Source organism: Toxotes jaculatrix, chromosome 24, assembly GCF_017976425.1.
Source record: "Toxotes jaculatrix isolate fToxJac2 chromosome 24, fToxJac2.pri, whole genome shotgun sequence".
In the NCBI taxonomy this organism is placed as follows: domain Eukaryota; kingdom Metazoa; phylum Chordata; class Actinopteri; family Toxotidae; genus Toxotes; species Toxotes jaculatrix.
The window spans coordinates 91,952-117,401 of record NC_054417.1 but is presented as its reverse complement, the minus strand read 5'-3'; the positions used below and the strand labels follow the sequence as shown (position 1 = coordinate 117,401).

The window sequence follows — 25,450 nt, the reverse complement described above, 5'->3', positions numbered from 1 at the left end:
AAAACAGTCCGTGTTTACCTGACTCGCCCAGCAGCCGTCGACCCGCTGAGGTGTGAATGTAACCTGGCTGCACCTGCAGCTGTAATGTTACCTGTTACTGTGACGGAATGTAACTGCATGCTGTCAATCAAAATCAACAGTATCCTCTGATCATGCCATCGTGGATGTAGATGAGTTACTATGGCAACCGTACATCATCCTGAGCAGCCTCATTTAGTTTGTTTTTATATCTGAACAAAGGTTAGTGTGTCAGTTATAACACACACACATCATGTGTACAACAGGAACTTGATGAACTTTGACCCTCAGGGTCATGTGTCAACATGTGATCAGTGTTACTCTCTGATGGTAACAGGGAACAGATGTTTGCTTCCTGTTGATGATGGTGATGATGATGGTGATGATGATGGCGTTCGATCAGATGATGATGGTGATGATGGTGGTGATGATGGTGGCGATGATGATGATGATGATGATGGTGATGATGATGATGATGATGATGATGATGATAGTGGTGATGATGGTGGTGATGATGGTGGCGATGATGGTGGCGATGATGGTGGCGATGATGATGATGATGGTGATGATGGTGATGATGGTGGTGATGATGGTGATGGTGGTGATGATGGTGATGATGATGGTGCTGATGATGATGATGATGATGGTGATGATGATGGTGCTGATGATGGTGCTGATGATGGTGATGATCATCTGAGGACACAAATATTCAGATGTGAAGGTGTTTGATGATGTCACCTGAGCACAGGTAACCACTGTTGTTCACAGATGCACAGCATGTTCATGACGCGGCAGCTCGGCGGCCATGACGGCACCTGAACATGTGACCTGCTGATCAGGTGATGGACGTGATGTTGTCTCAGTGATGACTGAAGATTGAATGTAAAACTGATCAGTGCCAAAAGTTTTGTTTGTTGTAAATGAAACGACAGCAGTCACACGGATGTCCACCTCTCATCTCCTGTCCTCTCTGCTCTTGTCCTCGTCTCCTCTCCTGGACTTTTGTCTGTTTTATCATAAAAATGTGAATAAAATCTTTAATTTATGTGAAAATATTTTTTCATGTCCAGGAAAAAGCGATGAGTGTGTGCGTGTGTGTCACTGCAGTGAGTCACTGCTGCATCACTGCTCCAGTTTTTGTGAATCAGGAAGATCACATGACACAAGTTGGCTCACTGCTGATTGGTATGAATTTGCTGCAGGGGGAGGGAGGGGGAGGGGAGGGGAGGGAGGAGGGATAGAGAGAATGGGAGGAGGGATGGGGGGGCAGATAGGTGTGTGCTGTAGTAAAAGCAGGTGAAGTTGATAATAAGATAAAACTTTATTGATACCGCAGCAGGAAATTCACTGACAGGAAACAATGTGCGGAAAAATCAAAATAACGAGAGAAAAGTGACGTCAGAGGTCAGAGGCCAAGCAGGGACTCAGGTATGGAGGTGTGTTCAGAGACGTGTGACGTGTGTGTGACGCTGAAGGAGCTGCCGAGATTAGAGTAAATAACACTAAATAAGACTGAGGTGCACAACCGTTTTAGTGTTAATTAGGCTTCAAATTCTTATATAAATTAGGGCGTGGTTACGTTGAGTGACAGCTCCATAGACAGGCACAGGCAGTTAGCTCTTTGCTAAACCATCGGCTGAGCTAGGCGGCTACATCCAGAGGCTAGGCTACAATTTTAGACTTCACGGGTGCTACGTCCATGTTTTATACGGTCTATGGTAAGAACACGAAAGATAAATGTTTAACGCGCAGCGCTGTTAATGGGCGCCATTTCTTAAGTGGGCGGGTCAGTCAGGTGAGCAGGCCCGTGCGTCCCGGTGGCTGTACAGGTGAATGACGTACTTCCTGTTGCGCGATTTCAAATCTACAGAGGCGCGTCCTTCGTTTCGGTGAGTGAAGCGAATTGTTTGTGTTTTATTTTGTGTTATTTCGTGTTGAGAAAGTCGGAGTTAAAACGTGAATGTGTTTGTTAGATGCTCGTGAAGAGTCTGTGAGTGTGTCGCTGACGCAGGGCGAGCTGCGCGCGTGGGAGTTTTTACAGAGCGGTCACCGTCGGTTAGCGCGCGGAACGTCTCTGTGTAGCAGCTGCTAAACACTGTTTAAAGTGAAGACGGTAACGTGTGTAAACAGCGTGTAGCTTGTTTGCTGTTGTTATGAGTTTATGGCGGGAACAAGTCGCTGAGAAGCAGTTTGTGTTTATTTAGTTTCTACGACACACACACACACACACACACACACACACACACACTTGGTTAACCAGAGCTGTTAGTTCTCAGGTGTTCTCTGCTCTTTGTTATTGTTTTTAAAGTGCGCACGTGGTAAAACGTATTATTAATGAGTCTGTGTCTGACTTCACACTATCACAGGCCGCCGAATCTTAGGCGCATGTCAGACACGGTCCTGCGTATTCGTCCCGGGTTGTCCTGCTGTGTGGGTGGCGGTGCTCAGAGTGCAGGTGATGGAGGTGGAGTCTGCAGCGCTGCTCAGGTAAATGTTGTTTTCCATCTTCAGTAGATGCAGTGTGAGCAGGTTGATGTGTGGTGAGGCTGAGAGAGGACGCAGCTTTTGTGTCTCTGTGTTAAATGTGTGTGGAGGACATGTCCTCCGGGATCTGGGTTCACGTATTCATTCGGTCCTAGCGTTGTTGTCCTCAGACTGTCGGTCCACGCGGGGTGTCGTCAGAGGTGTTAGGAACAGGTGCAGGTCGGATCCGGTGCTGAAGTTGTGGTTCCGTGTTTCATGTCTGTGACGTGGTGCTCGTGATGTGGGTGGAGTAACGTTGTTAGTGATGGTCAAAGGATGAATGGGTGGAGGCGGAGTGTGTGATCCGAGCTGAATCCAGGAGGAGAGTGTTTGCTTTGGTCAAAGCTGTATCATATGTGTGTGTGTGTGTGTGTGTGTGTGTGTGTGTGTTTTTGCAGGCGCTGCTGTTTCTGGCTGTGTCGAGGGGGGGTCCAACTGTGAGGCCGTGGCCAGGGCCAGGGTGCAGCTCCAGTCCGCCACCTGCTGGTGATCCAGAGGATGCCGAGAGACGAGGTGAGTGGATGCACGTGGCTAAAGTGAGCTCAGTGTGTCATTCTGTGTTTTGTGGTGGTTTTCAGCAGGTAGCTGTCGGCGGCTGTGTGTGGTTCGAAGTTGGACCAGGCTGTGGCCAGCGTGGAGAGCGGGGAGGCCCCTTTGCTGCACAGTGTTGAAAAATGAGAGCTGTGCTTATTTGCAGGTCGGAGGACTTGATCCAGAGGCCCTGATCCAGAGGACCGTTTGAGAGCAATAATAATAAAGTGCCATGAGTGTCATAAAAAAAACATTCATTTGCCTGTTTGTGTTTTTTCTCTTGTTTTGTGTGTGTCTGTCTGTGTTTTGTTTAGCTGTAACAGGTGTGGTTTGGTGACCACCTGTTTGGCAGTGTAGTGTGTCGGGGGACAGAGTAGGGAGAGCGTTAGCACCTGACGTGTTGGTCGTGTGGGCTGTAGCGTGTAGCATGGTGTTGTGTAGCATGGTGGCGTGTTTGCGACCAAGTGTGCGGCCGGGTTTAGTTGTGCGTGTGTGGATGGCATTTGGGACAGCGGCGGTTCGGTTTGTGTGAGATTGTCGTCTTCGGCTTGCAATGTTGTGGGTGTCAGCTTCTTTGGTCTGTGCTCGGGTCGATGTGTAGGTGTGGCGGTTTAGGGTCGATGAGGCAGGTGTGTGTGTGTGTGTGTGTGTGTGTAGCAGGTTTTGGTTGGCAGTGTGGTCCTGGTTCGAGTCATCTTGCTGAAGAATGTCATGGAGGAGTTGAAGGTGCAGTGCAGGTAAGGCTCTTGCAGCATGTGATAGTGTTTTTGCTGCACTGGCTGGTTTGTGTTTGATGCTCGTGTTGTGTCTGTCTTGCGCAGGATGGATGTCTGTGACAACATTGCGCAATGTTTCTGTTGTAGTGCTTTGACGTTTTGCCTGCATTAATCTGTTTTTCTGTAGCAGCCCCTGCTGAAGTAGGACTTGACGCAGCCATGGTCAGGGCGGAGCCTAGGTAAGTTGTGTTTAGCCTATGTACTTGTTTCAGAGTCAGTGAACATGCAAGTGTGGAGTTGGTTGGTGGCGGTAGTTGATGTGTGTGTTTCTGTGTCGTGCAGGCTGGAGGAGGAGATCCAATGGAATGAGCTGCATCTGTCTGAGTGGGACTCCAGCTCGGATGAGGCCAGTGTGGAGCTCAGGTACGCCCCCTGCTGCATGTGGAAGTGTTTTAAGATGTTTTAACTTCCAGTGTTTGACTTGCCTAGCACTTATGGCTAATGTTGAGTGTGTTTCTTTGTGTGTTGTGCAGGATGGAGGAGCTGCTGATCCAGAGAACCATGAGGATGCATGTTGGCCAATACTGCTCAGTGTTTCTACACTGAAGGATTCAGAGTGGAAGACCTGGGGAGAAGAACCTCAAGGACTCATCAATCACAGTGGTCACGTGACTGTAGGCCTGCTGAAGCAGGGATGGAACCACTGTCTCAACGCTTCGGCTTCAAAAGATGGACACTGCGTCCAGCATAACATCAGTAGCCGTGCAGGATGGAGGAGCTGATCAAGAGGACCATGAGAAGATGCATCTTAACCAATAATGCTCAATGTTTCTGCATTGAAGGACTCAGTTGTATCTTGCTGTTATTTGTTCTGCCTTTTCTATCTGATGTAGATTGTTTGTCCTGTGCAGGATGGAGGAGCTGATCCAGAGGAGAGCGAGGGCCTTATTGGCAAGTGTTTGAATTTAACTTGTGTTCCAGTGTTAGAGGGAGGTTGTTGTATAGTTTTTTCTTTTGTCTCTCCTCCCTCCCTTGTGCTCTCTCTCTCTCTCTCTCTCTCTCTGCTCCTCTGTGTGTGAGTGTGTGAACTGCAGGCTTGTCTGCAACTCAGCTGTGATAGGTTTAGGCTTGAGTGTTTTCTCTTGCTGTCACTCTGGATTGCATTGTGTTTTGTTTGCTGCTGGGATTGTGGAGGGGTTTTTGTGATTGTAAATAAAGTTGTGATTGAAACTCATTTATTTTGTAGCTGTGTTTCTTTAAAGATGTGCTCTTGAGTGTATTTAGAAATGGGTAGAGTCATCAGTGAGGCGTTTCACTTATCCTAGAGTGAAAGCAGTAGTAAGGTGATGCAACAGAAACCTTTGCTTGTAGTACCAGGATTTCTTTTGGTTTGAAAAGGTTTAGGTTTAACTGCAGAGCAAGCCTATGTTATGGAGTTGTAAGCTTTGACTGTTAGATGTACACCTGTTTCACAATTTTCCCAAGTCACTGTTGTGTTTTTTTTGTTTTTTTTGCAGTGTGGAGGGGCTGATGCAGAGGACCCTTTGATAGCAGGTGAGTGAATACTACATAGTGCAGTATTTGTATTCTATTATTTTTGCACTTAGTGTTTTTCCTTTTTTTTTTCCTATTTCTGTTTCTGTTCTGTTTTATTTCTTAGCGTTAGAGAGTTTTTTCCAATTGTTTTGTTAGAGAAAATTCTTAAGTCTAAAAAAGAAATAGAAAATAAAGGGAAAAACAGTAGAAAAAGCTCTTCAGTTTCAGCCCCTGGGACTCATCATTGCCAACAAACAGCCAGAAAGTTAAAGTGGTTTGACAATTTCTTTATTTACATCACACAAACTAAACATCCACACACTTTGTCATCATGACATCCCCCCCACCTTTCCAATACTTTCAAACACCAGGACAATTTTAACACCAACACTTCCTAACTGCCTAAAAACAACCAACACTAAACTCTCAAACACCTACAAGCCACTTTGACATTACACACACTTACTCTCACCCTAAACACACCAATAAAACTAGCAACAGACACAAGCTCGTCAACTACAACCTTCCTACAACTACATTTCAAATACATACTCCTTTACACAACTACACACTACAAGTAGACTAGTGTAAATAATAGATAATGTAATCTAAATGAGCAGTAAAAGGTCTCTTTGTGCCCTCTGTGTTCACCTCTCTTGAAACTTAAACATGTGTTTGTCTATGTGTGTTTAGCAGGTAGCTGCATCTGTCTGAGTGGGACTCCAGCTCGGATGAGGCCAGTGTGGAGCTCAGGTACGCCCCCTGCTGCATGTGGAAGTGTTGGAAGATGTTTTAACTTCCAGTGTTTGACTTGCCTAGCACCTATGGCTAATGTTGAGTGTGTTTCTTTGTGTGTTGTGCAGGATGGAGGAGCTGCTGATCCAGAGAACCATGATCCTCAGATACATGTTGGCCAATACTGCTCAGTGCTGCTCTTTGTGTTCACCAATTCCCTTCGCTCTGGGTTTTGTTGATGGTTTGTTGATGTTTATAACTATCAGGCTAAGACAAAAGCAGCAGTCAGACTGGGTTCTTTCCAAAGGTCTAAAGGTTTCCTATATGATGAAAATGTATTTATTTAAAGTCTATAAAAATCTTGACACTGTAATAATTTTCTTTTCTTTTGTGTTGTAATGTTTTGCTGCAGAGTGTGTGACATGATGAGAAAGCCTGCAGCAGCTGAAGCCACCGTGTGGAGTCTCTGCCGCTCACGACATTCTGGATTTCTGGTAAGTCCGGCCACATATACAGCACACATACACAAATGATGCAGTGAGCATGTTTCCCAGTGCAGATAGTTTCAGCTGCGTCTACAGGATCTTGACCTCCCGGGAGTGAGGCTGCAGTATTTCAAGGGTGAAGATGACTTTTAGAGCTTTTCTAAACCAACGGTAGAAGAGAGCGTAAATCAAGAGAGATCAAGAGATCTAATGTGTCTGAGATGTGGCTGAGGTGTGGCTGATGACCACCACACACACTCCCTGCAGCAGGAACTGAACCTGTCCGGTTGCCCTAAGTGTCCCATTAGAAGAAACCCGTTGTAGAGAGCAGGCGCAACAGAGACAGATACAAATTGTAAATCTGTTCAGGGTGATCTTAGAGGGATAGAGCAGTGGGTCACAGATGGCCAGATAATGATGAATGGAAATAAGCACCATGTTGCCCAAAGAGGCAGAGAGCAGACAGTAAGAAACATATGGAGTCAGTCAGGTCTCCACGAAGTGCAGGCCTTCGATGGGCATGACCAGCAGCCCCATCACCAGGTCAGACACGGCCAGAGACGGGAGCAGGGTGAGATGGAGATGATGACCAGTAGGTTGAGCGTCACAGACCAGAGAATAGCTTAGCAGGGCTTGACTCTTAACTCCACCTGAACCAGTGTCTGTGCTAAGATGTACTAATCTAAGAGGAGCTGTATTTGTTTTATTGCAGGATCTGCCAGGATGCTGCTCCAGAAGCTGCAGGAGGGGACGATGCAGATGGTACTAAAGGTTCTTCAGGCCTTTGAATAAAGACTTCATCAGTGGTTATAGTTCAGGTAAGTGTATCAGATTACATGATTTTTAATAACAACAGCTAATGTTCTGTAGTGGTATTGTATTGGTATGGTCAAGATAAGATAAGATAAACCTTTAATAGTTCCACAATGGGGAAATTACACTGTAGATTCCATTTCAACTTTTATCCTGTTCAGGTTCCAGACAGTTGTACCATCCTGGAGTTTGACGCCCCCTTGATCCATCTGCAGTCTGTCCAAGATGGGTGATGCCTTTGGCACAATTTTCCCAAGTCACTGACTGTTGTGTTGTGTTTTTCTGCAGTGTGGAGGGGCTGATGCTTAGGATCCTTAGATAGCAGGTGAGTATCGCATTTGTATTCTATTACTTTTCTATTTTTTTCTATTTCTGTCTTACTGTTTTTCCCTTTGTTAGACTTACTCTTTTTTTCACTATTTGTATGTATTTGTATTTAGAAACTGGTGAAGTCATCGGTCACAGTGCAACAGGTGCAGGTGAATTCGATTCTTTTTTCTTGTTCTAGTTTTTCCTTTTTTTAGTTGTTTTTTTTTTCTTTTTTCTTTTTTCTATTCTAAGGCTGATGAGGCCCAGTAACATGATGCTGATATACATGTTCATATAAAATAGATTCCCCACCAGCTTGCAGGCTACAGGTCCCAGTAACCACTTGTTTCCCTGAACATGGTAGAGGACCCTGAAGGGCAGGCATGTCAGCAGGACCAGGTCAGCCACCGCGCAGTTGATGAGCAATACTCTTACAGAATTGCGTTTCAAGTGTAAGAAAAGGAAGACCCACAGGGCAAAGAGGTTACCCACGAGCCCAAAGCAGAAGAAGAGGGAGTAGAATATTGTCAGCGGCACACAGAGGGTGGTGTCATCCATTGAACAAGTCTGATTTCGAGAGACCTCTGAGGAGGTGGAGAAAGGAGTAGAGGAAAGGGGAGGAGCGGTGGCTGACAAGAAGGATGACATTGAAACGGAGAGAGATGAAACAGATGGGGAGGGAGGAGTTGGACGATGCAGAGGTTGAAAGAGTGAAGGGGAAAGAAGAGGCAGAGGAGAACTTGGTCATTGTGTTTTAGGAGCGACAGCTTCAGGGTTGTCAGTCAGGTTCTGAGGAAGAAGGGGAAAAAAACAGTTCACTGTCACTGAAAAAATACAATGAAAAAGCAGAACTTTGACTAATTTAAAGGAAGGGGGAAATGGGGTGCTCCTTAAAACTGAGGTGGTGTATTTTATGAGTTACGCAGAGACAGGTGAGTAATATGTGCCTTGTAGTTTTAAAGGTCACACACGTCGTGCTGAGATATGTGTAAAGGGGGAGCTATGGTAATTTATACAGTGTCATGAAAAAGATACAGCAGCCTAGAAAAGAGGAGTTTTAGAAGCAGGGTATTGAATATTCAGGAAAGTACACAAATTTCCCCCGACATTTTCTTTGTGTCGTTCATAAATCCAGTCATGGACACATCGTTTCCAGTGCCACTGTTTTACAGTGAAGCTGAGGAGCGTGAGTGTCGCTCTCTGGCTGCTGGTAACAGATGTTAGGATTAAAGCAGAAAACTTACCGTCAGTGTTCCTCCCATAGAAAGTTTAAATGTGTGTGAATGTGCAGAGAGGTGGGCGAGGGCAGTGGTCCAGTATGCATTTTCCTCCATCCAATGTCAAAAGCTGGAAGAAATCTGTTGAAAAGTGATCCGTTAAGTAAAACTTGAGTTATGAACATGAGGGATAAAACTGCAGTCCTTGTCCTTAAGGCTTCTCTGTAGCGATCTTCACCTTTCTCTTCATTCTCTGAATGAGTCATAAAGCCTGCAGACTCCTCTGTTTCTGCTCCTCCCCGTCCTCCTCGCAGTTCTCTTCTCTCAGCTTGCATTCAGGCTCTTTGCAGTATTGGTCCTTGTCGCCTCTTGTTTTATTGAGAAGCTTTGCTCTCTCTGCTCCCTCCCTCTCTCCCTCTCTCTCTGCTCCCTCCCTCTCTCTCTGCTCCCTCCCTCCCTCCCTCTCTCTCTGCTCCCTTCCTCCCTCTCTCTCTCTCTTTCACACACCTGACTGCCTGGTCTTCTTCTTTCTGCCTCTTGTTTTCTCTCTCTCGCTGCATCTATGTGATCTTGCTCTGGCTCAGTCAACATTCTCCAGAACCCCCCATTTCCTGATTGTAAGAAGCATAGAACTGTGAAGACAGGAAGTGAGCCCACCACCGCTTTTCACACATTCACCTTGTCCTGAGCATCTTCTGTCAGACAGCCTTGCGTGGGTCCTTTCAGAAAAAAATTACCAAAATTGGCAAGAATACTACATTTAGCCAAAATGTATTTTTCTGTGTGAGGCGGGGTGTTTTGAGTATTGTTTGCATAGACTGATCTTGTCTAGAATACATGCAGTATGTGTGCTTGTTCAGGCTACAGATTCCAGACCAGATAAGCCACAGCTGATGAGCGACGCACTTACAGAACTGTGGCTCGAGCGTAAGAAAAGGAAGACCCACAGTGCAGAGCCACGAGCCCAAAGCAGAAGAAGAGGGAGACGACTGATACAGTATGCACAGATCAGTATGCAGTATATGTACTTTCTCCCTCTGCCCCAGTATTGTTTGCATCAGCAAAAGCTTGTTTTTTAGCATGGTTGCAGAGGGACGAGGGGGGGCGCATCTCCTTCACCACCACCCATATCTATTGAGCATATCTGGACGGTCCAAAGCCGCACTCTTAACTTGCTGTGTCACGGCCGGTTTAGTGTCGAGCGTGTAGTATGGGCTGAAGCCACCAGTACTGATAACTTTAAGATCTGCTGAAACAGGGATTTAGGTGTGGGGCTGCCACTAATTGTGTCCTGGTTTCAGTTTGTGTTTGTATTACTTTAGTATTTTGCTATTTTGTCCTCTTGTTCAGTAACCTTGGACATTCTATTGACATACTGTGGTTACATTTGCATTTATTTCTGAAGATATGCTGAATTATGTACTTGAAATTCAGAGGTGCCAATAATTTTGACCAGGACTGTGTCTGCTGCTTTCAGCGAAGCGGTTAGAAGAGTTTTCATACAGTTGTTCTGTATGTAGTAAACAGCATGTCATTTAACGAATTTCCCCACGGGGATTAATAAAGTATCTCTATCTATCTATTTAATGGGACATCCACACGAGAATCAAACCCTTGCTCTGCAACACAGAAATTGTGAGGGTCTTGATCTGTGAAGAAATCGTGCATATCATTTACAGCTTATTATCCTGATAGGTGTGTTTCCTTTGTGTATCAGCATCACTGTCAAATTGTGGTTAAAGCTGGGTGAGTTTTCTTTCAGTGTGAAACCGTGGTTCACTAACCAGCAGCCAATTACAGAATGTTGCACTTTTGCTGTAGGCTGCAGAGAAATATGTTTCTGTGTTTAAATCATATGTGTTTCTTGGTTGAGTTTGTGCAATGCTTCTTACGCTCTCAGTGTGCTTCATATCTTGCTGGGATAGTCCCTCAATTAATCTGCTGAAATTTACGAAGTTACTGTGGGTTATTGAACTTTGAACTACTATTGAACTCTCTTTTATTCCTCTGCAGCCTCACTGTGTGCTGCTGGCCTCAAAGGAGAATTCTGCTCCAGTCAAGCTGGGAGGTTTTGGAGTTGCAATACAGCTGGGAGAGTCTGGCTTGGTGGCTGGAGGTACAGTTTTTCCCTCTACACCTCAACAATCATCATCGTTTGTATCTGTTAGTGGATAATGTTGTTTTCCTGCTCCCTTCAGGTCAGGTTGGTACTCCCCACTTCATGGCCCCAGAGGTGGTGAAGAGGTCACAGTAGATGTGTGGGGATGTGGAGTCATCCTCTTCATCCTCCTGTCTGGCTGCCTGCCTTTCTACGGCACCAAGGAGCGCTTGTTTGAGGCTATCATTAAGGGCAAGTACAAGGTAAGAAAATGATTGACAGGACACCGTCACTGTCTGTTGCTGAACATGTTCATCACAGCACCAGAGTTCTGCCTTTAAGGTGAAGCTATGCACGGTGCAGAGCTCCTTTTTGTTTCTATGCTGCAGTGTGTGTCAAGGACAACATTGCAACATGCTTCCTGTTGCTTCTGCAACAAAATGAACAAACGGACTGTTTCAGCAGTAGATGCTCAGATTCGGGTCTGATAAGGAGAGGATGAATTTCCTGCTTGGTGCACTAATCTGTGGCAGACGCAGTCACTGCAGGCGGCGTGATGGACGACGCGGTGACATCGTCCATCACGCCGCTGCCAAACATCTGCTGTGAAATGAACAGGTTTTATTTTTTAGAGTAAGATCTGAAAGTAGTAACCTCTGCTGATGCTGCCAAAGCATTATCACAAAAAAATGTTAATCATGAAGCAAACGCAGCATTTTTTATTTTATGTTTAAAACAAGCTACAGTGATGCTGTACTGTACCCATGTTGACATGCGTGTGTATGTGTGTGTGCGTGCTTGTGCAGATGAACCCGCGCCAGTGGGCCCACATCTCAGAGAGCGCCAAAGACCTGGTGAGACGCATGCTGATGCTGGACCCTGCTGAGAGAATCACCGTCTACGAGGCCCTCAACCACCCCTGGCTGAAGGCAAGATCGCACAAGCACATGCCACTGCTCGGAATAAATGGAGTCCAGGCTTTAGCTCTGACTTTAGATGTTACCAACTTTGGCAGAGTATTGTCCTCCTTTTTGACCCCCACTTTTATGATCTTCTCTTGTGTAACATTAGAAAGCCCAAAAATTGTGTTGTGCTATAAATATTTAGTGTCTTGATGAACGCGAATGAGCGACAAGATAAAATGACTTTAAGCTTTGACAACTTGGCCAACTTTAAACCCCTGGCCTGTAGTGTTGCTGACTAAAGACCACTTCCTTCTGTTTGGAGCTGCACCTCTACTTTCACATCCGTTCTGTGACTGCTCTAATATGTGTGTGTGCGCATATGAGACAGTGTGCTTACATCCCTACTGTCATGTTGAGGGTTTTCTTTGTGTGTGTGTAGGAGAGGGACAGGTATGCCTACAAGATCCACCTGCCTGAAACAGTGGAACAGCTGAGGAAGTTCAACGCCAGGAGGAAGCTGAAGGTCAGCACGGTGCTGATGTTCAACTCAGAGTTGAAATCTGCAGGTTCAGCATGATTAAAATCAAAGATTAGAGGAAGTGATGCATCCTCCACACTGTGCAGCTGCCTCTAACCATTGACCCACATACATTTCTGGTTCAATGTTGTCCAAGATTTTTAATAGATCTTACCTCTTTAGGCCTCATGTACAAATCCATGAGAAGTACATACATGCTCATAATGAGTGCTCACGGAGACTTGGTGCAATAGCTGTATTATTCTGTCTCTGTATCCCAGGGTGCAGTTCTCGCTGCTGTTTCCAGCCACAAGTTTAATTCCTATTATGGCGACCCCCCAGAGGAGCTGCACGACTTCTCAGATGATCCCACCTCCTCAGGTAAATCAGACAGCAGGTTGGAGGAAGAGGGCAGTAAAGTAATAATGGTGAAGTAGTTGTTCCTCCAAATGTCAATATCCACTGACATGTCAGAGAAGAAATGAACCATCTATCTTAACCAGAGAACAGGATGAGGACATTCACTTTCTAACCTAGTTTCTATTATTGTGTCTTAATGTGACTTCCAGCTGTCTGTGTTCAAACGAAGACAGATGTTGCCCAACAGCCTCAGTTCCCTGTCTCAGCTATAGACTTTCACTTCCTTTGCTAGGAAGGGTGCTGACTGTACCTGCCAGTAGTTATGAGCATATAGAAACCACTTGCATTGTATGAGCACTGAAACACATCATTACCTGATGAATCAGAGCAGCGAGCTAAGCTTTGCATGTTTGCTGCTCAGTTATATGTGCAGCCTGTTGCAGTCAGATATACATCCATTTATGTTATTTCTGCTGAGGGCGGCAGTCTGTTGCAGTCACGCTTCCTGGTGACTGGTTTATTTTTGCAGTTAGGCACCAGACAGGCTGCTGGTCACTCACTTGTGTGTAGAGTAGTAGATGTGTGCAGCAGCTTCGCAGCTCTTTCATCAACTTTGCTGCATTTGCTCTGATGATGTGGGTCCTCATCCTCCAAAATGGCTTCCCTTGTCTCCTCCTGTTTTCTGTCCCATGTGCCTTTTGAGAAAACCCATTTGTTTGGTTGAATATGCTTTTATTCCAAATGGGCCCTGTTAAATAGTACAGGGGAGACTCTGTTCACATGCATCTTCATTAATCCTGTAGCAAAAACAAGCAAAAACCAAAAACAAAGGTTTCTATTGCATTAAGGTTCCAGCTGAAGCTTTCCTGTTAGACTACACTCAGCATGTCGAGTAGCATTTAAAAAGCTGTGTGGCGTAAGTACAGCTCCCACTCCACGTTTGTAAGCCGCTGCTCGTTTTGTCAGGGTTTTTTTAAACGTTGATTAACTGTAAATTTAAATGCAAGCCTTTGTCACAATTTTCCCAAGTGTTGTGTTATGTTGTGTTTTTTTCTGCAGTGTGGAGGGGCTTACTGTTTCACTATTTGTAAGTCTTGTAAGAACTTGTTATCTGTAGCCTGTGTGTTCATGTTTAGCGGGTTATTTGTTATTCTACTTTCTGGTGCACAGTGAAAGCTGTGGTTTAGCTTTAACTGTAACTGCAAGCCTTTGGCACAATTTTCCCAAGTCACTGACTGTTGTGTTGTGTTGTGTTGTGTTTTTCTGCAGTGTGGAGGAGTTGATGCTTAGGATCCTTAGATAGCAGGTGAGTATCGCATTTGTGTTCTATTACTTTTCTATCTTTTTGTTTCTGTCTTACTGTTTTTCCCTTTGTTAGACTTACTCTTTTTTTCACTATTTGTATGTATTTAGAAATGGGTGAAGTCATTGGTCACAGTGTTGACTGAGAAGTGTTTACAAGAAGGTAAATTGAATCTACCTTCTTGTAAATTCAATTTTATTTTTTATTTTTTATTTTTTTTTTTTTTTAGTTCTTTTTTTTTTTTTTTTTTTACAAGAAGGTAAAAAGCTCACTTGCTCAGTCTCACTGTTTTGCAAAACACCCCTTTTGTCATTGCTCTTTGTGGTATAACCCCCTATGTTCACCTCCCCAGAAACTCGGGGGGGACCACCCCCCCCCGAGCCCACCCCCACACCCCTTGTTACGCTCACTGGCCTTCTCATGGTTTCACCATTGCTCTTGGGGAACCCGCGGGGATTGAACCCACGGTCTCACAGTTCCCAACCATCCATTAACCGTCAGAGCTATTTGGCTGCACATTCACAGTCTTTCCTTTTTCAGCCTTCAGGGGGTGCTTCAGCTCTTTTACTTTGTTTTTTTTCCAGTTTGAGTTGCACCTGTTGCCCATGTGCTAATCAAACCCATGTGACCGGGGAGGAGAGGACTCAGGTGCAGCTTATAAGGCTTTGGGGTAGCCTTTGCTCCTGTTTGCTGGTGGAATACAGTAGTGTTTTGTCCAAGCTCTGTTTTTGGTAAGTGGAGTGAACGGAACTTGTTATCTGTAGACAGAGGAAGCCTGTGTGTTCATGTTTAGCGGGTTATTTGTTATTCTACTTTCTGGTGCACAGTGAAAGCTGTGGTTTAGCTTTAACTGTAACTGCAAGCCTTTGGCACAATTTTCCCAAATCACTGACTGTTGTGTTGTGTTGTGTTGTGTTTTTCTGCAGTGTGGAGGAGTTGATGCTTAGGATCCTTAGATAGCAGGTGAGTATCGCATTTGTGTTCTATTACTTTTCTATCTTTTTGTTTCTGTCTTACTGTTTTTCCCTTTGTTAGACTTACTCTTTTTTTCACTATTTGTATGTATTAAGAAATGGGTGAAGTCATTGGTCACAGTGTTGACTGAGAAGTGTTTACAAGAAGGTAAATTGAATCTACCTTCTTGTAAATTCAATTTTATTTCTTTTTTTTTTTTTTTTTTTTTTTTACAAGAAGGTAAAAAGCTCACTTGCTCAGTCTCACTGTTTTGCAAAACGCCCCTTTTGTCATTGCTCTTTGTGGTATAACCCCCTATGTTCACCTCCCCAGAAACTCGGGGGGGACCACCCCCCCCCGAGCCCACCCCCACACCCCTTGTTACGCTCACTGGCCTTCTCATGGTTTCACCATTGCTCTTGGGGAACCCGCGGGGATTGAACCCACGGTCTCACAGTTCCCAACCATCCATTAACCGTCAGAGCTATTTGGCTGCACATTCACAGTCTTTCCTTTTTCAGCCTTCAGGGGGTGCTTCAGCTCTTTTCCTTTGTTTTTTTTCCAGTTTGAGTTGCACCTGTTGCCCATGTGCTAATCAAACCCATGTGACCGGGGAGGAGAGGACTCAGGTGCAGCTTATAAGGCTTTGGGGTAGCCTTTGCTCCTGTTTGCTGGTGGAATACAGTAGTGTTTTGTCCAAGCTCTGTTTTTGGTAAGTGGAGTGAACGGAACTTGTTATCTGTAGACAGAGGAAGCCTGTGTGTTCATGTTTAGCGGGTTATTTGTCATTGTACTTTCTGGTGCACAGTGAAAGCTGTGGTTTAGCTTTAACTGTAACTGCAAGCCTTTGGCACAATTTTCCCAAATCACTGACTGTTGTGTTGTGTTGTGTTTTTCTGCAGTGTGGAGGAGTTGATGCTTAGGATCCTTAGATAGCAGGTGAGTATCGCATTTGTGTTCTATTACTTTTCTATCTTTTTGTTTCTGTCTTACTGTTTTTCCCTTTGTTAGACTTACTCTTTTTTTCACTATTTGTATGTATTAAGAAATGGGTGAAGTCATTGGTCACAGTGTTGACTGAGAAGTGTTTACAAGAAGGTAAATTAAATCTACCTTCTTGTAAATTCAATTTTATTTTATTTTATTTTATTTTATTTTTTTTTTTTTTTTAGTTCTTTTTTTTTTTTTACAAGAAGGTAAAAAGCTCACTTGCTCAGTCTCACTGTTTTGCAAAACGCCCCTTTTGTCATTGCTCTTTGTGGTATAACCCCCTATGTTCACCTCCCCAGAAACTCGGGGGGGACCACCCCCCCCCGAGCCCACCCCCACACCCCTTGTTACGCTCACTGGCCTTCTCATGGTTTCACCATTGCTCTTGGGGAACCCGCGGGGATTGAACCCACGGTCTCACAGTTCCCAACCATCCATTAACCGTCAGAGCTATTTGGCTGCACATTCACAGTCTTTCCTTTTTCAGCCTTCAGGGGGTGCTTCAGCTCTTTTACTTTGTTTTTTTTCCAGTTTGAGTTGCACCTGTTGCCCATGTGCTAATCAAACCCATGTGACCGGGGAGGAGAGGACTCAGGTGCAGCTTATAAGGCTTTGGGGTAGCCTTTGCTCCTGTTTGCTGGTGGAATACAGTAGTGTTTTGTCCAAGCTCTGTTTTTGGTAAGTGGAGTGAACGGAACTTGTTATCTGTAGACAGAGGAAGCCTGTGTGTTCATGTTTAGCGGGTTATTTGTTATTCTACTTTCTGGTGCACAGTGAAAGCTGTGGTTTAGCTTTAACTGTAACTGCAAGCCTTTGGCACAATTTTCCCAAATCACTGACTGTTGTGTTGTGTTGTGTTTTTCTGCAGTGTGGAGGAGTTGATGCTTAGGATCCTTAGATAGCAGGTGAGTATCGCATTTGTGTTCTATTACTTTTCTATCTTTTTGTTTCTGTCTTACTGTTTTTCCCTTTGTTAGACTTACTCTTTTTTTCACTATTTGTATGTATTAAGAAATGGGTGAAGTCATCGGTCACAGTGTTGACTGAGAAGTGTTTACAAGAAGGTAAATTGAATCTACCTTCTTGTAAATTCAATTTTATTTCTTTTTTTTTTTTTTTTTTTACAAGAAGGTAAAAAGCTCACTTGCTCAGTCTCACTGTTTTGCAAAACGCCCCTTTTGTCATTGCTCTTTGTGGTATAACCCCCTATGTTCACCTCCCCAGAAACTCGGGGGGGACCACCCCCCCCCGAGCCCACCCCCACACCCCTTGTTACGCTCACTGGCCTTCTCATGGTTTCACCATTGCTCTTGGGGAACCCGCGGGGATTGAACCCACGGTCTCACAGTTCCCAACCATCCATTAACCGTCAGAGCTATTTGGCTGCACATTCACAGTCTTTCCTTTTTCAGCCTTCAGGGGGTGCTTCAGCTCTTTTACTTTGTTTTTTTTCCAGTTTGAGTTGCACCTGTTGCCCATGTGCTAATCAAACCCATGTGACCGGGGAGGAGAGGACTCAGGTGCAGCTTATAAGGCTTTGGGGTAGCCTTTGCTCCTGTTTGCTGGTGGAATACAGTAGTGTTTTGTCCAAGCTCTGTTTTTGGTAAGTGGAGTGAACGGAACTTGTTATCTGTAGACAGAGGAAGCCTGTGTGTTCATGTTTAGCGGGTTATTTGTCATTGTACTTTCTGGTGCACAGTGAAAGCTGTGGTTTAGCTTTAACTGTAACTGCAAGCCTTAGGCAAACACAACTGACTGTTGTGTTTTTCTGCAGTGTGGAGGAGCTGATGCTTAGGATCCTTAGATAGCAGGTGAGTAGTCTTTCTCTTCATTCAGGTTTTTCTTTTAAGTCTTGTATGTTGTTTGTTTGGTCTACTTTTTTTTTGCAGTTTTCTAGTTTGTTTAAATTTGTTTTCTAGTTCTAGTTTTTCTAGTTCTAGTTTTTCTTTGTAGTTGTAGTTTTTCAAGTTTGCTAGTTTTTGTAGTTTTCTAGTTTTTCTTTATAGTTGTAGTTTTCTAGTTTGTCTTTGTAGTTTTACATTCTAGTTTTCTAGTTCTATTTTTCCATTTTTTTCTAGTTTTTCTTTGTAGTTCTATTGTTTTAGTTTTTCCTAGTTTTTTTCCACTAACTATCAGAACTATTGGGCTGCACATTCACAGTCTTTCCCTTTTCAGCCTTCAGGGGGTGCTTCAGCTCTTTTCCTTTGTTTTTTTTCCAGTTTGAGTTGCACCTGTTGCCCATGTGCTAATCAAACCCATGTGACGGGGGAGGAGAGGACTCAGGTGCGGCTTATAAGGCTTTGGGGTAGCCTTTGCTCCTGTTTGCTGGTGGAATACAGGAGTGTGTTGTGTTTTGTCCAAGCTCTGTTTATGGTAAGTGGAGTGAATTGAACTTGTTATTTGTAGACAGAGGAAGCCTGTGTGTTCATGTTTAGCAGGTTATTTGTCATTGTAATTTCTGGTGCACAGTGAAAGCTGTGGTTTAGCTTTAACTGTAACTGCAAGCCTTAGGCAAACACAACTGACTGTTGTGTTTTTCTGCAGTGTGGAGGAGCTGATGCTTAGGATCCTTAGATAGTAGGTGAGTAGTCTTTCTCTTCATTCAGTTTTTTCTTTTAAGTCTTGTATGTTGTTTGTTTGGTCTACTTTTTTTTGCAGTTTTCTAGTTTTTTCTATTTTTCTAGTTCTAGTTTTTCTAGTTCTAGTTTTTCTCTCTAGTTGTAGTTTTTGTAGTTTGCTAGTTTTTATTTCTACTTGTAGTTTTCCAGTTTGTCTTTGTAGTTTTTCTGTCTAGTTCTAGTTTTCTAGTTTGTCTTTGTAGTTTTACATTCTAGTTTTCTAGTTCTATTTTTCCATTTTTTTCTAGTTTTTCTTTGTAGTTCTAGTGTTTTAGTTTTTCTTAGTTTTTTTCCACTATCAGAACTATTGGGCTGCACATTCACAGTCTTTCCCTTTTCAGCCTTCAGGGGGTGCTTCAGCTCTTTTCCTTTGTTTTTTTCCAGTTTGAGTTGCACCTGTTGCCCATGTGCTAATCAAACCCATGTGACGGGGGAGGAGAGGACTCAGGTGCGGCTTATAAGGCTTTGGGGTAGCCTTTGCTCCTGTTTGCTGGTGGAATACAGGAGTGTGTTGTGTTTTGTCCAAGCTCTGTTTATGGTAAGTGGAGTGAATTGAACTTGTTATTTGTAGACAGAGGAAGCCTGTGTGTTCATGTTTACCAGGTTATTTGTTATTGTACTTTTTGGTGCACAGTGAAAGCTGTGGTTTAGCTTTAACTGTAACTGCAAGCCTTAGGCAAACACAACTGACTGTTGTGTTTTTCTGCAGTGTGGAGGAGCTGATGCTTAGGATCCTTAGGATCCTTCGATAGCAGGTGAGTAGTCTTTCTCTTCATTCAGGTTTTTCTTTTAAGTCTTGTATGTTGTTTGTTTGGTCTACTTTTTTTTGCAGTTTTCTAGTTTGTTTAAATTTGTTTTCTAGTTCTAGTTTTTCTAGTTCTAGTTTTTCTTTGTAGTTGTAGTTTTTGTAGTTTTCTAGTTTTTCTCTCTAGTTGTAGTTTTCTAGTTTGTCTTTGTAGTTTTTCTTTCTAGTTCTAGGTTTCGGTTGTTCAGGTTTTCTAGTTCTAGTTTTTCTTTGTAGTTTTACATTCTAGTTTTCTAGTTCTATTTTTCTATTTTTTTCTAGTTTTTCTTTGTAGTTCTAGTGTTTTAGTTTTTCTTAGTTTTTTTCCACTATCAGAACTATTGGGCTGCACATTCACAGTCTTTCCCTTTTCAGCCTTCAGGGGGTGCTTCAGCTCTTTTCCTTTGTTTTTTTCCAGTTTGAGTTGCACCTGTTGCCCATGTGCTAATCAGGTGCAGCTTATAAGGCTTTGGGGTTACTTTTGCTCCTGTTTGCTGGTGGAATACAGGAGTGTGTTGTGTTTTGTCCAAGCTCTGTTTCTGGTAAGCGGAGTGAAGGGAACTTGTTATCTGTAGCCTGTGTGTTCATGTTTAGTGGGTTATTTGTTATTCTACTTTCTGGTGCACAGTGAAAGCTGTGGTTTAGCTTTAACTGTAACTGCAAGCCTTTGGCACAATTTTCTCAAGTCACTGACTGTTGTGTTGTGTTGTGTTGTGTTTTTCTGCAGTGTGGAGGAGCTGATGCTTAGGATCCTTAGATAGTAGGTGAGTAGTCTTTCTCTTCATTCAGTTTTTTCTTTTAAGTCTTGTATGTTGTTTGTTTGGTCTACTTTTTTTTGCAGTTTTCTAGTTTTTTCTAGTTCTAGTTTTTCTAGTTGTAGTTTTTCTCTCTAGTTGTAGTTTTTGTAGTTTGCTAGTTTTTATTTCTACTTGTAGTTTTCCAGTTTGTCTTTGTAGTTTTTCTGTCTAGTTCTAGGTTTCTAGTTTTTCTTTGTTGTTTTTCTAGTTTTACATTCTAGTTTTTCCATTTTTTTTTCTAGTTTTTCTTTGTAGTTCTAGTGTTTTAGTTTTTCCTAGTTTTTTTCCACTATCAGAACTATTTGGCTGCACATTCACAGTCTTTCCCTTTTCAGCCTTCAGGGGGTGCTTTATCTCTTTTCCTTTGTTTTTTTTCCAGTTTGAGTTGCACCTGTTGCCCATGTGCTAATCAAACCCATGTGACCGGGGAGGAGAGGACTCAGGTGCAGCTTATAAGGCTTTGGGGTAGCCTTTGCTGCTGTTTGCTGGTGGAATACAGGAGTGTGTTGTGTTTTGTCCAAGCTCTGTTTATGGTAAGTGGAGTGAATTGAACTTATTTGTAGACAGAGGAAGCCTGTGTGTTCATGTTTAGCGGGTTATTTGTCATTGTAATTTCTGGTGCACAGTGAAAGCTGTGGTTTAGGTTTAACTGTAACTGCAAGCCTTAGGCAAACACAACTGACTGTTGTGTTTTTCTGCAGTGTGGAGGAGCTGATGCTTAGGATCCTTAGATAGTAGGTGAGTAGTCTTTCTCTTCATTCAGGTTTTTCTTTTAAGTCTTGTATGTTGTTTGTTTGGTCTACTTTTTTTGCTGTTTTCTAGTTTGTTTAAATTTGTTTTCTAGTTCTAGTTTTTCTAGTTCTAGTTTTTCTTTGTAGTTGTAGTTTTTCAAGTTTGCTAGTTTCTGTAGTTTTCTAGTTTTTCTTTATAGTTGTAGTTTTCTAGTTTGTCTTTGTAGTTTTTCTTTCTAGTTCTAGGTTTCTAGTTTTTCTTTGTTGTTTTTCTAGTTTTGGTTGTTCAGGTTTTCTAGTTCTAGTTTTTCTTTGTAGTTTTACATTCTAGTTTACTAGTTCTAGTTTTTCCATTTTTTTCTAGTTTTTCTTTGTAGTTCTAGTGTTTTAGTTTTTCCTAGTTTTTTTCCACTAACTATCAGAACTATTGGGCTGCACATTCACAGTCTTTCCCTTTTCAGCCTTCAGGGGGTGCTTCAGCTCTTTTCCTTTGTTTTTTTCCAGTTTGAGTTGCACCTGTTGCCCATGTGCTAATCAGGTGCAGCTTATAAGGCTTTGGGGTTACTTTTGCTCCTGTTTGCTTGTGGAATACAGGAGTGTGTTGTGTTTTGTCCAAGCTCTGTTTCTGGTAAGTGGAGTGAACGGAACTTGTTATCTGTAGCCTGTGTGTTCATGTTTAGTGGGTTATTTGTTATTCTACTTTCTGGTGCACAGTGAAAGCTGTGGTTTAGCTTTAACTGTAACTGCAAGCCTTTGGCACAATTTTACCAAGTCACTGACTGTTGTGTTGTGTTTTTCTGCAGTGTGGAGGAGCTGATGCTTAGAATCCTTAGATAGTAGGTGAGTAGTCTTTCTCTTCATTCAGTTTTTTCTTTTAAGTCTTGTATGTTGTTTGGTTGGTCTACTTTTTTTGCAGTTTTCTAGTTTTTTCTATTTTTCTAGTTCTAGTTTTTCTAGTTGTAGTTTTTCTCTCTAGTTGTAGTTTTTGTAGTTTGCTAGTTTTTATTTCTACTTGTAGTTTTCCAGTTTGTCTTTGTAGTTTTTCTGTCTAGTTCTAGGTTTCTAGTTTTTCTTTGTTGTTTTCTAGTTTTACATTCTAGTTTTTCCATTTTTTTTCTAGTTTTTCCTAGTTTTTTTCCACTAACTATCAGAACTATTGGGCTGCACATTCACAGTCTTTCCCTTTTCAGCCTTCAGGGGGTGCTTTATCTCTTTTCCTTTGTTTTTTTCCAGTTTGAGTTGCACCTGTTGCCCATGTGCTAATCAAACCCATGTGACCGGGGAGGAGAGGACTCAGGTGCGGCTTATAAGGCTTTGGGGTAGCCTTTGCTCCTGTTTGCTGGTGGAATACAGGAGTGTGTTGTGTTTTGTCCAAGCTCTGTTTATGGTAAGTGGAGTGAATTGAACTTGTTATTTGTAGACAGAGGAAGCCTGTGTGTTCATGTTTAGCGGGTTATTTGTTATTGTACTTTTTGGTGCACAGTGAAAGCTGTGGTTTAACTGTAACTGCAAGCCTTTGGCACAATTTTCCAAAGTCACTGACTGTTGCTTTGTGTTTTTCTGCAGTGTGGAGGAGGTGATGTGGAGGATCCTTAGATAGCAGGCGAGTACTCTTTCTCTTCATTCAGATTTTTCTTTTCAGTCTTTTTTATGTTATTTTCTATTTTGTTTTCTAGCTGTTGTAGAAGTTATAGTTCTAGATGTTCTTTGTAGGTTTCTAATTTTTATTTTTTTCGTTTTCTATTTCTAGATTTCTAGTTGTAGTTTGCTAGTTTTCTAGGTTTCTAGGTTTCTAGTTCTAATTTTCTAGTTTGCAGTTTGCTACTTTTACACTTTGCGGTTTGCTAATTGTCAATTTTGCTCCTTTTCTAGTTGTGGTTTGCTAATTTTCTAGTTTCGTACTTTTCTAGGTTTCTAGTTGTAGTTTGCTAATTTTCTAGGTTTCTAGTTTTAATTTTTCTAATTTTCTAGTTTGCTAATTTTCAACTTTGCTCCTTAGCTAGGTTTCTAGTTGTAGTTTGCTAATTTTCAACTTTGCTCCTTTTCTAGGTTTCTAGTTGTAGTTTGCTAATTTTCTAGTTTGCTAGGTTTCTTGTTGTAGTTTGGTAATTTTCTACTTTTCTAGTTGTAGTTTGCTAATTTTCAACTTTGCTACTTAGCTAGGTTTCTAGTTGTAGTTTGCTACTCTTCTAGGTTTCTAGTTGTTGTTCTTTTCTAGTTGTAGTTGTTCTTTTCTAGTTGTTCTTTTCTAGTTGTTCTTTTCTAGTTGTTGTTGTTCTTTTCTAGTTGTTCTTTTCTAGTTGTAGTTGTTTTTTTCTAGTTGTAGTTGTAGTTGTTCTTTTCTAGTTGTTGTAGTTCTTTTCTAGTTGTTGTTCTTTTCTAGTTTTCTAGTTGTAGTTGTTCTTTTCTAGTTGTAGTTGTAGTTGTTCTTTTCTAGTTGTAGTTGTTCTTTTCTAGTTGTAGTTGTAGTTGTTCTTTTCTAGTTGTAGTTGTTCTTTTCTAGTTGTAGTTGTAGTTGTTCTTTTCTAGTTGTAGTTGTTCTTTTCTAGTTGTTGTTGTAGTTCTTTTCTAGTTGTTGTAGTTCTTTTCTAGTTGTTCTTTTCTAGTTGTTGTTGTAGTTGTTCTTTTCTAGTTTTCTAGTTGTTCTTTTCTAGTTGTTGTTGTAGTTGTTGTTCTTTTCTAGTTGTTCTTTTCTAGTTGTAGTTGTTCTTTTCTAGTTGTTGTTGTAGTTGTTGTTGTTGTTCTTTTCTAGTTGTTGTTGTAGTTCTTTTCTAGTTGTTGTTGTAGTTGTTCTTTTCTAGTTGTTCTTTTCTAGTTTTCTAGTTGTTCTTTTCTAGTTGTTGTTGTTGTTCTTTTCTAGTTGTTCTTTTCTAGTTGTAGTTGTTCTTTAGTTTTCTAGTTGTTCTTTTCTAGTTGTTGTTGTAGTTGTTCTTTTCTAGTTGTAGTTGTAGTTGTTCTTTTCTAGTTGTAGTTGTTCTTTTCTAGTTGTTGTTGTTCTTTTCTAGTTGTTGTTGTAGTTGTTCTTTTCTAGTTGTAGTTGTTCTTTTCTAGTTGTAGTTGTTCTTTTCTAGTTGTTGTTGTAGTTGTTCTTTTCTAGTTGTTGTTGTTCTTTTCTAGTTGTTGTTGTTGTTTTCTAGTTGTAGTTGTTCTTTTCTAGTTGTAGTTGTTCTTTTCTAGTTGTAGTTGTTCTTTTCTAGTTGTTATTGTAGTTGTTCTTTTCTTGTTGTTGTTGTTCTTTTCTAGTTGTTCTTTTCTAGTTGTAGTTGTTCTTTTCTAGTTGTAGTTGTAGTTGTTCTTTTCTAGTTGTTGTTGTTCTTTTCTAGTTGTTCTTTTCTAGTTGTAGTTGTTCTTTTCTAGTTGTAGTTGTAGTTGTTCTTTTCTAGTTGTAGTTGTTCTTTTCTAGTTGTAGTTGTAGTTGTTCTTTTCTAGTTGTAGTTGTTCTTTTCTAGTTGTAGTTGTTCTTTTCTAGTTGTAGTTGTAGTTGTTCTTTTCTAGTTGTAGTTGTTGTTCTTTTCTAGTTTTCTAGTTGTTCTTTTCTAGTTGTTGTTGTAGTTGTTCTTTTCTAGTTGTTGTTGTTGTTCTTTTCTAGTTGTTGTTGTTGTTCTTTTCTAGTTGTTGTTGTTGTTCTTTTCTAGTTGTAGTTGTAGTTGTTCTTTTCTAGTTGTAGTTGTTCTTTTCTAGTTGTAGTTGTAGTTGTTCTTTTCTAGTTTTCTAGTTGTTGTTGTTCTTTTCTAGTTGTTGTTGTTGTTCTTTTCTAGTTGTAGTTGTTCTTTTCTAGTTGTAGTTGTTCTTTTCTAGTTGTTCTTTTCTAGTTGTTGTTGTTGTTCTTTTCTAGTTGTAGTTGTTCTTTTCTAGTTTTCTAGTTGTTGTTGTTCTTTTCTAGTTGTAGTTGTAGTTGTTCTTTTCTAGTTGTTGTTGTAGTTGTTCTTTTCTAGTTGTTGTTGTTCTTTTCTAGTTGTTGTTGTTGTTCTTTTCTAGTTGTAGTTGTTCTTTTCTAGTTGTTCTTTTCTAGTTGTTGTTGTAGTTGTTCTTTTCTAGTTGTTCTTTTCTAGTTGTTGTTGTAGTTGTTGTTGTAGTTGTTCTTTTCTAGTTGTTGTTGTTCTTTTCTAGTTGTTGTTGTAGTTGTTCTTTTCTAGTTGTTGTTGTTCTTTTCTAGTTGTTGTTGTAGTTGTTCTTTTCTAGTTTTCTAGTTGTTCTTTTCTAGTTGTAGTTGTTCTTTTCTAGTTGTAGTTGTAGTTGTTCTTTTCTAGTTGTAGTTGTTCTTTTCTAGTTGTAGTTGTAGTTGTTCTTTTCTAGTTGTAGTTGTTCTTTTCTAGTTGTAGTTGTTCTTTTCTAGTTGTAGTTGTTCTTTTCTAGTTGTTGTTGTAGTTGTTCTTTTCTAGTTGTTCTTTTCTAGTTGTTGTTGTAGTTGTTGTTGTAGTTGTTCTTTTCTAGTTGTTGTTGTTCTTTTCTAGTTGTTGTTGTAGTTGTTCTTTTCTAGTTGTTGTTGTTCTTTTCTAGTTGTTGTTGT

The 25,450-nt window shown here is 41.7% G+C and overlaps 1 protein-coding gene and 2 long non-coding RNA genes across 4 annotated transcripts; all 3 read left to right on the top strand.

Annotated features, from left to right (window-relative positions):
- Positions 1–1,855: 1,855 nt before the first annotated feature.
- On the top strand, positions 1,856–4,189 carry LOC121178134. 2 transcript variants are annotated; one of them, XR_005893474.1, is made up of 5 exons: positions 1,856–1,907; positions 2,940–3,054; positions 3,387–3,809; positions 3,976–4,027; positions 4,131–4,189. It is a non-coding gene; the product is annotated as an uncharacterized LOC121178134 (long non-coding RNA). The 2 variants fall into 2 exon arrangements; XR_005893475.1 differs by lacking the exon at positions 1,856–1,907 and adding an exon at positions 2,395–2,505.
- Positions 4,190–9,776: 5,587 nt separating this feature from the next.
- LOC121178044 (peripheral plasma membrane protein CASK-like) lies at positions 9,777–12,888 on the top strand. Its single transcript, XM_041032538.1, has 6 exons — positions 9,777–9,894; positions 10,897–10,999; positions 11,082–11,244; positions 11,788–11,910; positions 12,326–12,409; positions 12,685–12,888. The coding sequence occupies exons 1-6, from the start codon at positions 9,777–9,779 to the stop codon at positions 12,838–12,840; spliced, it is 747 nt and encodes a 248-aa protein (XP_040888472.1). The 3' UTR covers positions 12,841–12,888.
- Positions 12,889–14,655: 1,767 nt separating this feature from the next.
- On the top strand, positions 14,656–17,607 carry LOC121178195. The gene is made up of 7 exons (XR_005893497.1): positions 14,656–14,797; positions 14,993–15,029; positions 15,586–15,732; positions 15,923–15,959; positions 16,542–16,688; positions 16,879–16,915; positions 17,467–17,607. It is a non-coding gene; the product is annotated as an uncharacterized LOC121178195 (long non-coding RNA).
- Positions 17,608–25,450: the final 7,843 nt, after the last annotated feature.